Source organism: Urocitellus parryii, chromosome 5 (genome assembly GCF_045843805.1).
Source record: "Urocitellus parryii isolate mUroPar1 chromosome 5, mUroPar1.hap1, whole genome shotgun sequence".
Classification (NCBI taxonomy): Eukaryota; Metazoa; Chordata; class Mammalia; order Rodentia; family Sciuridae; genus Urocitellus; species Urocitellus parryii.
The window spans coordinates 138,973,077-138,992,157 of NC_135535.1; the positions used below are offsets into that span (position 1 = coordinate 138,973,077).

A 19,081-nucleotide genomic window follows, 5' to 3' on the forward strand; every position below is an offset into this window, starting at 1 on the left:
GATTTCTCTAATTACTTGAGATATTGAACATTTTTTTTCATATATTTGTTGATCGAATGTGTATCTTCTTCTGAGAAGTGCTTGTTCAGCTCCTTAGCCCATTTATTGATTGGGTTGTTTTTTTTTTTTTTGCCAAGTTTTTTGAGTTCTTTATATATCCTGGAGATTAGTGCTCTATCTGATGTGCATATGTCAAAAATTTGCTCCCCAAATGTAGGCTCTTGTTCACCTTATTGATTTTTTCTTTTGCTGAAAATCTTTTTAGTTTGAGTCCATCCCATTTATTAATTCTTGGTTTTATTTCTTGTGCTTTAGGAGTCTTGTTAAGAAAGTCAGGGCCTAATCTGACATGATGAAGATTTGAGGCTAAGATGGAAAGATCTCCCATGCTCTTGGATAGGCAAAATTAACATTGTCAAAATGGCAATACTACCCAAAGCCCTACACAGATTCAATGCAATTTCAATTAAAATCCCATTGTCATTTCTTATAGAAATAGAAAAAGTAATCATGAAATTCATTGAAAAATTGAGAGACCCAGAATAGCCAAAGGAATCCTTAGCAAGAAGAGTGAGGCAGAAGGCATCACAATATAAAACCTTTAACTATACTACAAAGCTATAGTAACAAAAATGGCATGGTATTGGTGCCAAAATAGACTTGTAGACCAATGGTACAGAATAGAAGACACACAGACAAACCCACACAAAACATTATGTCATACTAGACAAAGGTGCCAAAAACATACATTGGAGAAAAGATAGCTTCTTCAACAATTGGTACTGAGAGAACTAAAAATCCATATGCGGCAAAATGAAACTAAACCCCTATCTCTCACCATATACAAAACTCAAAGTGGGACCTAGGCATTAGACCTGTATCTGTGTTTTGTGGGACACTGGTTATGATAGATGGAGGTTGACTGTACCAAGAAACAGGGTTTACAAATGTTACAGATGGACCTGGAGAACAATTTATTCAAAGATAAATTATTGAGATATTTTCCCTGATCTTCTTCCTTTCCCCATTTTCCAAGCAGGTTTGTAGGCTCTTCCCATTTCTTGGTAAGAATTTTCATCAATACCAAAAACTTTTAGAAGGTAAGACTCTTCCCATTAATTTTAAAAGCCCAAATTCATTTGAAAGAGATTATTAAGTGTCTATAATCATTTAGAAGAAAGAGGAGGACTTTGGAGACATCTCTGCAACAGTAGGTCTCTACATGAATCTTCCCAGGGAAGTTGACATGAAGCATTAGCATTCCAAGCTTGACCAAAGTTCCATCCTCCCCTGATGCACAAAAGCAGAAAGCCAGTGAACTTCAAGGGTCCTTTGTAACTTCAATAGCAAGAACCTTAGAGACATTATTCCCCAAATTTGGGGCATGACATGCTGTGTAGTTTTAGGTATGACTTTGATTAAGAGCTAAACAACACATGTGATTAAATATCTCACTAAACAAGAACAGTTGAACCTCCAAATGAAACATATTTTTAATTTTAATAATAAGGGCTAAACATCCCTGATAGAAAATTAATTTGGCATGAATGAATAGAGTAGATTGGATTGAGATGTAGGGTAAGAGACTCAGGGAAGGAAGATTAGTTATTGCATAACAGGATTGATGCCAAATCATCCAATAAAGGAAAGAAAAAGTATGTCAGGGACAAAAAAAAATTGATGAATTTACTAAAGGGATTGGTAAAATGGCTATCATGTTAAAAGCGCTTTAACCTTAATCCTTCATCAATATAAATTGACTTACTTGGTTAAGCCAGAGATTTCTTCTTTTTTTCTGTAGGAAGCCAGTGGCACAGAAATAAACAATACCTATCAATGTTAGTAGCATTAAATGTAATACAAAACTGATGACTTACGACAGAATCAAAAAACTCCTGTTCTCCAAATGCTACTTCAAGATAATTGATATAATTATGCCTTTTTTCTAGGTAGAGAATAGTGCTGAACTGTTTTTAGACCTCTGTTTTTTTCAGGGGATATAGGGCCACATCCAACACTCTTTGGTTATAACCTTTTGATAAAATGTAACATTTTACTACTAAGTAGGATTTTTTTAAAGATTGCTTTTAAAGTAGAAAAATGTTTAAGTTATTTTTAAAGGTTCTCTTCAACCTCAAGGAGCCATCCTTTTCTCCCCTCTACTCTCTCACCCCATGCCCAGTCAATCAGGAAATCATGCTTCTTCAACTTTCAAAATATCATCCATCACTTAAGAATAGACTTTTATCTGGTCTACCAACTTCTACTCTCTCCCCTTTACTGTTTATTTATTTTCCTTTATAGAGAGGTCTCTAACATGTCAATAAGCTCTTGTCACACAGGGGCTCAGAGTTTTGCAGTAGCTCCACATCTTAGAGCCATGTCCTTGCAATGGTCTGCAAGCCCATTGTGCTCTTCCACCACCTTTACCTCTTGATGCCTGCTATTCCTCCACTCCCCCAGGTCACTGAAAACTAAGCACCTTTTTTTTGTTGCCCCCACAAGCCACCAGGCATATTATACCCTACTCTTTACTCATTGTGCGCCCTCTACCTGGATGCTCTTCCCCAGATTTCCAATGAACTAACTCTTTTACTTCTTTCAGACTTCTGCTCAGATTTTACTTTCTCAATGAGGACATCTTGGTCACCCCATTTAATCTTTCAGCATGCCTCTCTTCCCATAGTAGTTCCTGTTACTCTGTTCTGTTTAATCATGTTTTGGAAAACTCTTATGTTCATAGTACAGATAAAAAAGTTTTTTTGGTTTGAATTTTATCATTAGCAATAAGTGCTCTTATTGCCCTAGAAGTGTCAGACTTACTTTTTTCATTTAGGAAAAAGAAATGCCTGCCAAACACCCATCTGAATAACCAGTGTTGTCAGTCATTCTCCAGTAAAAAGTGATGCTCCATGAAAAAAGTGGCTAATTCACCTTGCAACTCTGGCAGCCATTCACATGATTTTCCTTGAGAAAACTGTCATGTTTCAGTATGCAAAAGTTCATTATGTGAACTTGCCATTTTGTTATATACAATATTAAAACTCAAGGGTTAAAACTTAATGTATTAAATAACTTTTACTATTTCAGCAAAAATTATTTTAAAGTGAAACTGACTTTTTAAAAAAAAAATATTGTTACTGCCACTGTGTGATATTTGACAGTTCTGCTTAATAGGCAGAGGTCACCATCACTTTTGCATTGTCAGTGCAAATTTGATATTCATCAAGTTTTTCCAGGTTAAACCATAAGATTCAAAAAAGTTTTCAATTCTACTTTTTAAAAAGTTATTCGAGACTTATTGCAGTTACCACTTACGTTTGTTGCCACATATTCATACTCTTTGATAACCAGTTGGTTCTGGTACTAGATAAATATAAGTAAAACTCAAGCCAGCCATGTCTGTAACTATATTCTTTTATTTGTAAGGCAAAGGTACCACTCAGTAGACAAAATCTTAACTCAGTTTTTTTTTTCTGTAAAAATTTTAATTCAAAAAGGTACTCTATCATTGGAGAGAGTCAGTGCGATGATTTCTTTTACTGATTTTGCATCCTACAGGCATTCAATAAAGTTACTCCTGTAGGAAGTGATTGCTTTATTAGCTGTTGTTGGGCTTCTTCACTAAACACAACATGGTATCTGCCTGTAAGACACTTCTTTGGCTTTTTCATTTGTAATTTGAAAAGCTGTACTAAGAGATTTTTGGATTTTAAAAAACTCAATATCAACATTTTAAAAACTCAATTTCTTTTTTCTCTAAAGTTTGAATGATTTGTCTCAAAATGATATTACTGGCATGATAATATTTTCTAGAAGTATTATTGTGAAAGATAAGTTATTATTATTTATATGCTGAGAGAAAGATAGCTTTTATTCTTATGTTTTTATTTTTTTATTTACAGCATCTCTAAGTTTCTTTGGACTAGATTTCTTCCATCTGTGAGTTAGAAAATTCTCTGATGTGTCATTTTATATTTTCCAAATGTCTCTAGAGTTAGAAATTGGCAGCTGTGACTTGAGAATATGAATCTTCTTATTACCCTTTCGAAGAAAATGATCACATTCTTAAAAATAAGGAAAATAAAGCAAATTTTCTTTATTAAATCCTTAATCAGTACTATAAATTGTAAAGCTGTGACAGTTTTAAATAAAATTTTAAAAGAGGGACAGAAGATTTAGCACAGTGGTAGAGTGACTAGTGTGCACAAGACCCTGGGCTTTTTTCCTGGCATAGCAAAACAAACAAAAATTAGAATATTTTCAAAGAAACATGAAACTATTTTTTTTGTAAAACTTCTTGTTTTTCCACTTAGATGCAAGGAAAACTTCATTAATTTAAAAGAATGATTCATTGGATCTAATGTTATTAACACATATAATGAGAACTAGTACAAGCACAAAGGAAGTAATGAAAACAAATTAATATCTGTAAATAGCACATTCATATTAGAAATTTACTACTTTAAATAATTCTAGAAAACACAAGAGCATGTGAGCAGGCATTCCATTAGCCATCAAAGAGACAATATCATCATATGTCAGGTAGCCCATGAAGAATTTTACTGGATACATGTGAAAGAATAATAGTGAAAAAGGAAAATTACAACTTAGAGTTATTATAAAAATAGTTTTCACTTTAGCCAGACGTGAGAGCACACACCTAAATCCCAGTGGCTTGGGAGACTGGGGTAGGATGATACAAGTTCAAAGCCAGCCTTAGCAATTTAGTGAGGCTGTAAGCTACTTAGCAAGACCCTGTTTCAAAATAAAAAGTAAAGAGTGGGGACATGGCTAACTCATTAAGCATCCCTGCATTTAATCCCTAATACTAAAAAGAGAGAGAGAGAGAGAGAGAGAGAGAGAGAGAGAGAGAGAGAGAGAGAGAGAGAGAGAGAAAGAGAGAGAGAGAGAGAGAAATGAAGATAGTTTTAACCCCCATGGAAAGGCTTTTAAGATTCCTTTAATAATAGCTGTTGCTGTAGAGAATTGTCATCTTTGTACCCCCAGGTTATTTGTGGGGGGGGGGCAGGAGTGGTACTAGGGATTGAACTCAGAGGCATTCAAACACTGAATCACATCCTAAGCTCTATTTTGTATTTTATTTAGAGACAGGGTCTCACTGAGTTGCTTAGCACCTCCTGTTGCTGAGGCTGCCTTTAACTCCAAATCATCCTGCAACAGCAGCCTCCAGAACACCTGGGATTACAGGTGTGCACCCCCTCACCTGGTGATTCACCAGGGATAAATGGTGTGACCTTAAGCAAACAGTCAAGGGCAGCATTGTCTTATCTGTAAAATGGATGACAATAATGACTATATGATAAGACTGATGTAAAAATAAACCTAATATTACCTATAAAACCCTTAGCCCAATAAACAGCAAATAAAAATCCCTCAAATCTCATTTTCTGTTACTGTCATTACAAATTCCAAGTCCTTGCTTCATTTAATTAGAAAAACAGTGGAAAATTACCAAACTTTAAATCATCTCCATTATATTATATTTAAGTGCAATTATCTTACTTCAGGTCATTGCAAGTCCTTAGTGAACCGAAGCGTTTGAACGCATCTGTAAGAATTTCATGTAATTAGCATGTAAATTGTTGGAATAAATTAGTTTGAGCATAAAAGAAAATATTTTTCTCTAGTGTTTAAACATTTTTTCTGGAAGTATGTTTTTGTTATTGTTTGTCTTAAGTTATATAAATCAGATAACTCTATCTTGAGGTTTCCTTTGTCCATATTAGTGGAAACTCAATATCTTTTGAAGTATTTGGGAAAATTCAACTACAATATTTCATGAGTAGAATTTCAAGCTATGAACATGTTCAATTTTTTTCTTGATATTCAAGCGTCTAGTAGACTTGTATTTCTTAGCAAATTAATTACATGACAGACTTAGCTAATGTTTTGAGAATAGAAACTTAGGATTTTAAAGATGGCTACCACAGTGTTTTTTTTTTTTTTTTCAAATCGAAATAAATTTTTTTTTTTAATTGTTGGTCGTTCAAAACATTACATAGTTCTTAATACATCATATTTCACAGTTTGATTCAAGTACCACAGTGTTTTAAGAGTAACATTAAAGTGAAAATACTTCTTTTTCTGTCAAATGATTTTTCCCCTTTTGTTAAGTACAGAAGTGCATCAGTGGTTATTGATATTTTTAAGTATTTCTTCTTTAAAATATCCTTTATTTTTGTTAATAATAAACACTTTGCGATATTTTGAGACATTTAAAATGGATTAAAAATCATAAAATATATTGTATTTAAAATGTCCTTCTAAATATTAATGTTTTTGTTTTTGTCTAGTGTATTAGATGGCCAAGCAAAGACCCTTTTTTCCCCTCATGGGTAATATCCATCATGACAAGGGAAATATTACAGAATGGCTTCACATAGATACAACACAAATTGAAATAAAAGTTTAGCACAGAAATAACAGGACTATCTGAAGAAGTATATTATAAAGCTTGTTTTTTCCTTAAATACTCAATAGAATAGAAACTAATTTTTCTAACATCTCAGAAGAAACTGAAATAGACCTCATTAATAGAACGAGGAAGGGCTCAGTTTCTCAACCTGCATAACTCATGGAAACAGCTTCCTCTGTCTTCTGCTGTCTCTTTCTGTGACGCATTCCATCCAGCTGCTAAAATGGACTGCCTTCTGGAAATTAAAAACCACATGTCTCAGACCACAGCAGTAAATCTGGCAGAACAGATGGTCCTGGGTGAATTGCTACACCACTGCATAAAACCTTGGGATTTCATCAACAGGCTTTACCCTAAGTAACAGGAATTAGAGTGACAAATTAACAGCTAAACTTGCATGCTTATATCAAAACAATATGTTACAGTTTCTTCTATTGTAATATTCTAATCAAGTGAGAATTACGCTATAAGTCAAATATCAGGTATGTAAATGTACATGCACTCATTTATGGTCTTTTCAAACACTGAGATGCAGAATGAGAATTTAGTGCTACAACCTAGTTTGACTGACTTTGCAGTGGAGTTTCATTTGAAATCATTGCTTTAGTTTACAAACCAAGAAGTTTTATTGGTTTGTACACTTGACATCATTCAATATTTTCATTTGCTGTTTCAAGGGGTTAAATAAGAGAACAGGGTGAACAGAAAGGAATTAACATGGGTAATGGTACCAGGAATCTGGGTCTTTGTTCTACCTGTCTTATCCTAACAACAATTCCTAAACAAAAACTCTTCAGATCAAGGAAATCACTGAAATAAAAGAATTTATTAGGACCATTACAGATGCTAGCCAGAAAACAGAAAGGAGAAGGTCCTGGGACAAGTTTCTGTAAGTACCAGCAAAAGGAACTGGGCTAGAGATAGTGTTACCTGCAGCCTTCCCCAGGGACCCTGCATAGAGCCTGGCTGGCTGGATTAGTCTGCCTGACCACTAGGAAATAGACAAAATATGGAAAAATGCATAGTGAACTTTATGAAGACTGATCTGGGGAAAGAAAACACTGTAACCTACATTGGCTACAGGTAAGAAGGGCAGGATATTGTAAAGCAAGAGACATTTGGATTAGGAGGGCAATTCATAAAGAGAAGTCTGGCAAAATTAATATGCAAATAGGCTGTGATGGTCTTGGTGGTTAGCCCTGATGGAACTTGAGCTTTTAACATATATTCCAAAATGTAAAATAATTTTTGTTCTTTTTGGTTTGTAGCTTGTTTCTGATTAATGCCCCCACCCAATACACACACTTCCCTATCTTTCCTCCCTTCTGTTTTCTAGCCCTTTGTAATTAAAGTTGGGACATCTCAGTCCTGTCATCACTGTCCTATGATGCATCCACACATCCCTGCTTTCAACTTCACATATGCTGTTGAGTCTATTTGTCAATCACTGAAAATACAGGGAGTTGAACAAAGGCAGTTCTTTGTAGAGTTTTAATTATAGCAGGAAAGACATGCAAAAACAAACAAATACTTGATTAATTATCTAATTATAGCTCTAGTAAGGGACAAAAGAGTTCATAATAGGATGAGGGTGGTATGGGTCAGTGGTGAAGCCCTTGCCTAGCATGTCTGAGACCCTGGGTTATATCCCCAGCACTGGAGAAAACAATAAAAGCTCATGAGCTCAAAATAGAACTTGACCTAGCTGGGGAAGGGTTGGGGAGACTGGGAAGTGTTTCAGAGTTGTAGAATGAATGTTTGCAGGTCTGAATGTATCATCAATCACACTGTGTCCCAAAGAAAGGGTAGGAGTTGACTTGAAGAAGAGGATATGTGCAGAGGAACCTGGAAAGGGAGGAATCTGGTGACAACAGACTGATAAGGGGAGGAGGATAGTTGTCTCTCCATTGTAGCTAAGGCATTTACAGTCACATAGATAAACAAATGGGATTTGGACTTGGTTCCATAAAAATTGCAAGTTCTTTATCTTACAACATAATTTTTCTTTGTTGGATGCAAAGTATGCTTAAACAATTGCTTTGATCTTAAGCTACAGATTGCCAGGAAGGGTTTTTGCATTTTTATTCAGATATATTGCAATGTTATCTATTAAAAGTAAGTTGCTGTTCATGTGTTCAGCATCATTCTCTGTTTTGTTTTTTAGTGTTCCAACATTCCAGAGCCTTCCTGAAGAGATCCTTAGCAAGCTTGCTGATGTCCTTGAAGAGGTAATTGTCTTTAACCTTTGAAAGTTTTGAGATGGGATCCAGCCTGCTGGCTTGTCTTCTTTTACAGCTGTGTGATGACGAGTCACAAACCACAGAGACCTTTTAAATTTGTTTTGGGCTCTGGAAAGAGCTGTATATTTTGGCTTCAAATAAAAAACAGCTTAGTATACCTGACATTTATACACAGTTAGAAATGAGCAAATCAACTTAACTACAGAGGGAAGAAAACCTTGTTGTTTTAAATGTAATGTTACCTTGTCTTCCAAGAATGGGTGATGGCATTTTCCCTATTTCAATAAATATGAAGTAAAATTACAGTTATGGCCACCCTGAAGCTTCAGATTAGTAAATTTATAACAGGAATTTGTAGTAACATGTATATTTTATTATCACGTGATTATATTTTACACACACGATTTCATGCCTGAATGTGGGATGTCACTGTTAGTTTTCTCTGAACCTACATAGTTTTGAGGAAGAGGAAAAACAAAACCCATTTAGGCACAGTTATGTAATTATATAATATATAGACATATATTAATGCATATGCTGTCTCACTGAGATTCATAATCAAACAGTAGCAGAAGAAAATTCTTCCTGTCAAACTAATAAGTTCCATGTGAAATTTAAAGTTATTCTCTTGTCTTTTTAATATTCATTTTATAGTTTTAAGTGGACACAAGATTTTTATTTCATTTTTATGTGGTACTGAGGATCGAACCTAGTGCCTCATGCATGCTAGGCGAGAGTTCTACCACTGAGCCACAACCCCAGCCCCTCAAGTTATTCTCTTAAAGGTAGTATGCATGTAAGTTTTATTTTATGTTGAAAAAATTTTTTAAATTACCTGTTTCATTTTGCTGAGGAAGCACGGATGCATAAATGCGAATCCAAGAACACTTTCTGTGAGGGCAAAAAGCTAAGCATCAGTCCAAAGTAGGATGCCCTTGCTCAAGTAGGAATTATGGAGGACAAAGTTGGTCCTTTAGAAGGCTATTTAGAAGGCTAGTCAGCAGCCCCACCAGAATTATGAGACTTGGACAACTGAGGTGAAGGAAACGTTGCAGGTCAGGTTGTTCCTCCTCCTCCTCCTCCTTCTTTCAATTCAGTAAATATTAGCTGAGTGTCCCCTATAATCAGGGGTTCTGAGATGTTACAGTAAATAAATGGTCACAGTTCTTCCCTCAGGAAGTTTATAGTCTAGAAAGGGAGATTCATAATAATAACCCAGCCCCATAAAAAGTAATTAGAATTATATGCTAATAAAAAATATGAGCTACTAAGCCCATAAAACAGACACTGACATGGTATGGGTGGCCATGGAAAGATTCTGGGAGAATACAATGAACCTCGATCTGCAGACTAAGCAGGAGTTGGCTATATGAAACGTTGTTTTAAATTAGAAGGAACCAAATGGGAGAAAAGGAAAAGGAGGAGGTGAATGAAATGCAAAATGTGCCTAGAGAAGAGAACTTGCCAGAGTTAGTAGGTCCAGTGAGATACTTAGGTTTCATCCTCTTAGCCAGAGAAAGGTTTAAAAGGAGGAATGGAAATAGGGACAGGATCCGATTAATATACTGCTATGGAATATTCCAGAGCTTAATTGGGCAAGTAGAGTGGAATGATATGCAAATGGTCAGCCCTGGAGCAAAGGGTGATTTAGGAATATGCTTCCCCACTTGAATCTTATTTTCCGATTAATTTGATTAATTTCCCTTACTGCCTTCTTAGAATTCAGATTTCATATTGATTATTTTTGCTTATTCTATAATTTAGTGTATGCCTAGATTTCCAGTACTCTCTTGGGCACTTGGTATTCAGCAATGAAAAACAAATAAAAATCCCTATCTTAATGGAGTTTACATTATTTTGGTGGAACCTTAGGGAAGATAGATGGTAAACAGAGTAAATAATTTTGGGGTTGGGGATGTCGCTCAGTGGTAGTGCACTTGCCTAGCCCAAGTATACATGAGGTCCTGGGTTTGATCCCCAGTAGAAAAAAAAATCAATTAGAAGAATACAGTATATTTAATAGAGATAAATGCTAAGGAGAATTTAAGTAGGGAAGGTGGGTAGAAGGAGTTCAAGGTATTAGAATGTGTAACTACAGTTGTCAATTGAATAAGTAAAGGGGTATTGAGTCCAAGGAAAGAGTACTATGAAAAATGTCCTTAGGAAGTTCAAGGAATAGCAAGATGGTCACTGAGTTGGCATTGGAGTAAGGGGCCAGAGAAAGTGTGCCTAGACTGGTATGGGAGCAGGTAAATCATCTACCTGCTTTTAGTCCATTGCAGTTATTTTGGCTTTTCCTTTGAGTGAGATGGAAGCCATTGGATGATTCTAAGTAGAGCAATGCAATTATCGGACAGACATTTTTAAGAAGATTGCTATGGCGGCTCTTTTGAGAAAAAATTAAGGAATCCTTGGAATGACAGTAAGAGAAATGATGATTACTTTGTTCACTGTGGTAAAAGGAGATGGAGAAATTGTCAAATTCTGATTCATTTTGAAAGTAAAACTGAGAAACTTTATTGTTGCAGTAGATGGGTAGAATAAGAGAAAGAGAGGAATCAAGGATGACCCTGTGTTTTTTATATGAATAATGGGAAGGATGGAATTATTAGTTAAAATGGAGAAGACTGGGAGAGGGGACTAAATGGAGCAAAGAGGCAAGAAACTCTGGAGATAAGTTGCAGGAAATGAGAAGCTTCAGAATCTTTGGCAGATAGATGGTTTGCTGTAGCATTGTTTGAGTCGAAGGCAGCTGTTGGCTACCTGGGTATCATTAGAGGGGAGTAAATGTGGATGAGTACAAGGCAGAACACTAAAGCAGGTAGCAACCAATTATTATAAAAGTATGAATGGATCTTAAAAACATGTCACTGAGAGAAAACTTAATCAAAGAGATGGTTTCTGAACTATCATTTACTCACATTAAAATATATGTGCATAATAATACATTTTGCTAAAAGTCATTAAAAATAGGATTTTACAAATCAGGTACATGTGAATGAATGGCTGCCTGTAGCAGAAGGGAAATAAGGGAAAGCTATGAATAGAGGAGGAGGAGGAGGAGGAGGAGGAGGAGGAGGAGGAGCAGGAGGAGGAATGAATGTTTGAAGAGAATGTCAGAGTAAATCTTTTACTGAGCCTTATTATTTCCACTATAAGAGACTAGGGAATGAAGAGGAACAAGTGAAAATTGGAGGAAAACTAAAAGCACTTTGTGCCTTAAAATCTAAAGGAAGGAAGTGGTATGAAGAAGTGTCACAAAAACTTTGGTTTGAATGTTGTTGAAAAGTCAGGTAGAGAAGTGGGGTTGGCAGGTGGGAAGGGCTAGTGGGAGCAGAGGACAATTGTGGAAGCAGGAGGCAGAGGAGGTCACTCATATAACCTCTTGCATAGGCATGAGAGCCCAGGCTCTCCATGCCTAGAGAAACAGGGAAGGCAGAGGACTGGGCACACATGCCCTAGGTGAGTTGATGGGTGGCTGGAGCTGTGGAAAAGCTTTTTGGATAGCTACTGTTTTCTCGGTGATATAGAAAGCAAGGGCATCAACTGAGAATGAGGATGGGTAGGGTTTGAAAGGTTGAAGGAAAGACAAATGCAAGAAAAATGGAAGAACAATGTACTAGGGAAAAGCTTTATGGTTACCAGGCATCATGAAGGCATCACTTCAGGGTGGCTGTCCCCATCTGAGTAAAGCAGGCAAAGGAGAGTTTTATTCCAAACTTTTGCATTAGGAGAAAGAGGTTGAACTGAAAGGAAGGAAAGGTGGAGTGGGTATTTAAGCACTGGGGTGGGCTAGTAAGCAGAAAATTCCTGGAGGAGGACACTGCTGATGTACCCTAGGGAGGAGGCTGTTCAATGTGATTAGGGTCTCTGTTCCCTCCTTGTCTCTTACAGAAGTTAGGCTCCAGTTCTCCCAAGGAGACAGGGAGAAAAGTTTTTGTTTGTTTGGTGTGTGTGTGTGTGTGTGTGTGTTTTAAGTAACTGCTGTTATAAAAGGGAGATCTGGATTCTGGAGTCCAGAATCATCAAGTTTAGAGAAGCTGACCTGGAGGTTAGAGTCCTCTTGGCTTTAGCCCATTTCATTGTTTTTTCAGCCTCATTTGTTTATGTGGACTCAAGCTCCTGACAGGCAAAGAATTGTATTTAAGTAGGATTGTTATTCTGCCAAGAGGAGATGAGTGTTTGAGGGAGGGAATATGGAGCTGAAGGGAGAGGGTGATTGTAATGGCTGACCCTGGTATTTAAACTGGGAAAAGAGGAGAGAAGCAGTGAAATGATCAAAAACCTATGACAGGTTGCTAGATCAGTGGATTTTAGTATAGAGAGGTTGAAGAATTTTCAGAGTTGAGCTTTAAAAGTGGGTGAACTGGAAAGATTCTGGAAATGCTTGTTGCTTTAGGTGGCAACTGTGCCAGTAATTCTGTGAACCATTCACAGATTCTTAGCTTGAGGCTTATTGAAGTCAGCTTTCTGTGATTTATTGGTCTCCTTCATCTGTGACTACAAAGTGAAAAGACATCATTGCATTTGACTTCTATGTTCAAGTATTAAAAAAGACATAAGACAAAGTATTGGCTGTATTTCTGCCTGAATGTGCTGACCTGCAACCTCTGTAAATGTAAAACTTCTTTTCCCAGTTGGTCTTTTGGTTTTTGCTTGTTTTAGTAGAATACCCTGAAGAACTGCCTGATGACCCTGTGTTTGTTTAAAAAAAAATCAAACTAAAGCACAAATTCATTCCCCCCATCAACCCCTTTAAAAAAATCAACTAAAAATCCATGAGATCCTTTAATCATTTTCTTTTCCACAGCTGTGAAGCCATTTGCTATGTTTTGTATAACAATAGCCATAACTCTATAAATAATTCTCACTAAAGAAATATTTTTATGTCAGATTTTACAACCAGAATATACTTTAATTTATGTTAGGTCATTTAAGACATTGGGCGTTCTATACCAATGATGAATGAAAATGGAAACAGATGATTTGTACCCACACCTTTGTTTTCAGGACATAAAAATGAAGTAAGCCTACAAAATAAAAAGCAGACATGTAAATATACTATGCAGTGCAAATGAAGTGTTTAACTAAAGTTGAATAAACAATCACAATGAGAAACTAGATGAAATTATGTATCAGATAAAGTGAGCAAATCTGGAAGAACAAAAGCAATACCAATGTCATATAACATTAAGGGAACATGCTTGCATAACAATTAGATGTCTTTCTACAAATATCCATAAGATGAAAGAATCCTAGATTATTCTGAAAGGAAGGGAATACAGCCTTCAACAAAGATGTTTACAGCTTTGTTCATTCAACAGTTACTTAGGGAGCATCTGCTGCATGCCAGGAATTGTTCCAGGCCTTGGGGATTCAGGGCCCTGTTCTTCCATAGCATATGCTCCAGTCTATGATACAGAAGATAAATTAGTAAAGAACCTACCATGGAGTGATAAGGCCACTCTGAAATTATTGTTAAAAGGAAGCCATTACAGAAATTAAATTTAGCAGAGATTATTTGAGAAAACAGTTTAAGAACCAAAATAATCTGGGCCAAAAATGGGTCAGAGCTCTTCACCCCATCACAGTGCAGACTCTATTTATAGCCACAGAAAAGGAAATACAATACAGAAAAAAACTTGATTGGCCTCCATTGGCTTTTGCCTTACATAGTGAGATTTTGGCAGCTTTGACTCAGCTTCATCATAGGTATACTTCCATTTAGATTATAGATCACTTATCCATTAAATTAGATAGCAGTTCATTATGTACAGATTAACCCTTAGGTCAAATTTAAAATATGTATGAAGGCAGCTTTAGGTCAAACTTGAATTACTATCACCAAGGGAAGATGATATTTAAGTCAAGATATAAATGAAGATACGGGGTGCCCTATTATGTACCATGGAAAGGGAAGGACAGATATGTTTTTTGTAGGATTGATTTTGTTCTCCTTAAAAAACAAAAAGATTTGTAGGTGGTAGAGTGGGGTGAGAAGAAACTATAGAAAATTTAGCAAGAAGGGTTTGTCCATCAGGATAAAAAGTTTGTTTTTTGTTCTAAGAACCATAAAAAAGTGTTCAGCACAGTAAGTAGTAAATTGACAATATATGTGTTATGTTTTAGTATTCTATCTCAACTATTATGAAAAGAATGGATTATAGAGAGGCACCCGCATCTACACACTAACCCAGGTGAGGATGGATGGGTTGTAGGTGGATTTACTTTCTCATTGGCAATTTCATTTCTTATAGTCATCATGAAGCAACACTTACAATATACAGGTGAAGAGTTTTAAAGATATGGACAGGGGAGACAGGAACTGAGAGAAATACAATGTAACTAGATAGAGGGGTGAACATATTGACATTAAAAAAGTGATTTAGATGGGTACCTACGACAGAGGAATATAATATTTGGGAACTCTTGTTCTGGAACTGGAGAGAAGCCTTCTCTCTCCAGTAAAGTGAGTTGTTTCTGCCTTTGCCCAGCCCAGGCCTCCCCTATCCCTATTTATAGTTCCTGGAATGGATTACCTACTAGTATTTTCTTCCTTTTGAGGTTATAAAACAGGAACGAATCTCCTTATTTTTAGTGTAGCAGTTTAATGCTCCTTTCTTTCTTCTGTGTGACATAGTAGAAGTATTCCCTTTGCATACTGAATTTCTCACTCATTTTTCAGAAATGTTTGAGTTTTCTCCAGTCTCTGCTGTGGCTTGGATTGAGTCCCCCCAGAGGTCCTATGTTAAAGGCTCAGTCCCAAAGCTGGAGCCTTTGGGAGTTGGGGCCTTGTGGCAGGTCCTTAGATCACTGGGGGGTGCTGTGGAACCTCCAAAGTAACTGTCAGACCCTGGGTCTCTTCCTGGCTTATGAAGTGACCAGTTTTCTCTGCCATGTGCTCCTGCCATGCTGTGCTACCTTCAAAGGCCTGAAAAAATGGGGCTCTATAGTCTTGGACTGTAACCTCTAAAACTGTGACCCAAACATTTTTTCATAAAATAATTTTCTCAGATGTTTTGTTATATTGTAATGGAAAACTGATTGTTACAGAGAAGTTATGGAGTTTCTTTTTGTTAGTTTGTTTTTGTTTGGCTTTTGAAAACGAGTGTCTTACTATGTTACTCAGACTGACTCAAACTACCAAGCTCAAGTGATCTTCCCACCTCATCCTCTCAAGTACTGGATTACAGGCCAATGTGACTGTGACTAGCTCTATTTACCTACTCTTCTAGATAGCAAGAGGTTCTTGGTGAAAGACTTATTCAGACCAAAAACAGTTCTCCTAGATTGTGTTTTGTAAAACAAATTGAAACAATTTACTTCACTCAAATTATTTACCTTCATTCTCACCACAGTATGTTCTTCTCATTCCTGACTCAAATTAAGATGTAATAAATATCAGAGATTATTTTAAGAATCCCATATTTTGTTTGGCAGAAAAGTCATTTTTAGTTTATAAAATAATCTAAAAAGTTTAGGTACAGGTAGGGAACAGCAAACTCTGATTTTGTCAACTAATTTCCTTAACCTCTAAACTACCCTGTATAGAAGTGAAAATATGTATTCAAATTAATAAAATGTATTTGAATCTATTTTGAGTGTCTAGGAATTACCTGTAAGTGGAAAATATGCAAAATTGTGAAGTATAATCTCTTCTTATCATAACAAGGTGACAAACTTTCCTGCTTTACCTATGTACACTTTAATTAGTATCTACAGATAAATTACATTTTCTTAAATGTATTGAACACTCACAGCTAATCTCTAGCATTGTAATAGTGTCCTTCCTTGTCACTGACCCAAACACAATAGAGAAACATCACTGTGAATAAACTCAATGTTTAATATTTATGCAGATGTTGGGACCAGGATGACATCTTTTAAAAAAGTGGCAAACAAAATGTTTTTTCATAGAGATAAGGAACAGGGATTAACTTAATATATCACAAAGAGTACTCAAAAATTAATTTGAGTGTGAATTATATTCTCACACATGTAGGTGTACAAGTTTTGCTAACTCAAGGGAAGACTTATATTTTATTGAAAATGGGAGAACTAAATTAAGTCAACAAATTCACTTTTCATCACCTGGTGTCGATAGTTTTCCTTTGTGAGGATAAAGGAAATCAAGCCGGGATGCTGTGTTCAGAGCTCCTAAATGGAAAAAAAAATGCATATCAGAACCATTTATTTGTATTAAAGTCTATTTTATGTTCAATTTCCTCTTTGAAACATTCAACGTGTTTCATTCTTTTTGGAATAAAAGACTTCTGCTTCAACAAACTTTTAAGAGTTTTCTACTTTGTGGTCTACAACTTCACATGATTGACTCATGGGCACACTTGAACCTAAATAATGGTTTGTTCTAATCTGTGTCCCTATTTACGTTTCTGTCAACTGTGTATTTATACTGTTGTGACACTAACAAGGTCTTCAACAAATAGCATTCCTCAGACTTCTTAAATTATTAAGAGGGGCATTATTGAAAGTAAGAAGAGATAGCAACAACCAAAGAAAATATTTTTCAGTCATTATTGCTTGACTTAGGAAGCAAATATAATATAATATAATATATATATAACATAGACACTCTCTTGGAAAAAGGAGGGTTACATAACCTAGACACTTTTCTCTAGTGCTGATCCAGTGGGCTAATTAATTTTTGTTTTTGCATGTCCCTTGCTCTTACCATCCTGTGTTGATGTCTTCATAGACTTCTTTGCATCCTCTCCTGTTGTAAGACAGGAGAAAAGTCCTGCCTTTGGTGGAGTTTTTGCTATGCTGTGAAACTTTCTCCTTTATCATTCTAAACAGGCCAAGATTCTTCAGGAAAGAACTGATGAAGTGGACAGGAACATTATTAGTTCCCTTTGAAATCTATTGTTTATAACTAAACTTTCCTTTCCTTTCTCAAAGCCAAGCTGGAGGGAATTCAAAGAACCTGTTCTTTCTCAATTGCTCTAGCCTACAGTACTCTGAATTTGGAAATTTAACATTTTGTTTGTTATCCCTAGTGTCTTCCTGTTCTTCCTTCAGATGAGGCAGATCACTGCTTTTGAAGGGGGAAGGAAGTAGAAGTGTGTGTGTGTGTGTGTGTGCGTGTGTGCGTGTGCGTATGTGTGTGCGAGTGGTGTGACAGGATGGAGGATGAAGAGGACACAGGAAGGAGAGCTTAAATGCAAAGATAAAACCTTCAGTTCAGTATTGACACTTACACCTTACTGGTAAAAACATAAACAATTAAGAGATGAGGAAAGATCAGTGTTGCGCGCCTCTAGTCCCTGAAATTCTGGCAGCTGAGGCAGGAGGATCACAAGTTCAAAGCCAGCCTCAGCAACTTAATGAGGCCTTAAACAATTTAGCACAACCCTGTTTCAAAATAAAAAATAAAAAGGTCTGGGGATATGGCTCAATGATAAAGTGCCACTGGGTTCAATCCCTGGTACTTAGATAGATAGATAGAAGAAATAAAGAAAAAAATGAGGAAAGAACTGGATAGATGTTTCTTCAAAGAGAGGATATATGAAGTTCCAGTATGTAAACAGAAGGCTTCTTGATATCATTAATCATTTGTGAACTTCAAATCAAAACCATAATAAATCATATCCACTAGGATGACTGGGGGGGGAAAAGATGGATAATAACAAATGTTTGCAAGGATATTAGAGAAATTGGAACCCACATATATAGTTGAAAAGATTATAAAATGGCAGAGCTTCTTTGGAAAATACTTCCTTAAAATATTAAACACAGGGTTTCCATGTGACCAGGCAATTTAACTCCTATGTGTATACCCAAGAAAATTAAAAGCTTATATCCATCCAAAATCTTGCACACAAATGTTCTTTGTAGCATTATACTCCATAGCCAAAAAGTAGAAGCAACCCAAGTGTCCACTGACTGATATATAGATAAATGACATATTGTATATATGTCATTTATCTATATATCTATGCAATTGAATATTATTTGGTCATAAAAAGGAGTGAATTATTCATATGTGCTACAATGTGGATGACCTTGTAAACATGATGCTGAGTAAAAGTAAAATGCCACACACTGTAGAGATCCATTTACATGAACTTTCTAGATTAGACAAATATAGAAAGACAGAAAGTAGATTAGTAGCTGCTAAAGCTAGTGAGAGGGAGGGAAATGAGGAGTACCTTTTAATGGATATGTAGGTATTTTTTCTTAGAGTGATGGAAATATTCTAAAACTACATTGCAGTGATCATTTTTTAACTTTTTGCATAGTCTAAATTCATTGAATTATATACTTTAAACAGGTAAATGTTATAATCTGAATTTTGTCTCAATAAAAATGACAAGAAAAGTAAATATGGGCTTTGACTCTAATGGTGATAACTTCATTGAAAGAATGGTTTCGGGTTGTAAGG

The 19,081-nt window shown here is 35.9% G+C and overlaps 1 protein-coding gene across 2 annotated transcripts in view; it reads left to right on the top strand.

Moving 5' to 3' along the window:
• Positions 1–19,081, top strand: part of Prkg1 (protein kinase cGMP-dependent 1) — a 1,169,615-nt gene that overhangs the window by 858,515 nt on the left and 292,019 nt on the right. For both annotated transcript variants that reach the window (XM_026410547.2, XM_026410546.2), the window contains exon 5: positions 8,604–8,667. In XM_026410547.2, the coding sequence (XP_026266332.1) occupies positions 8,604–8,667 (64 nt within the window). The remainder of the gene's footprint in view (positions 1–8,603; positions 8,668–19,081) is intronic.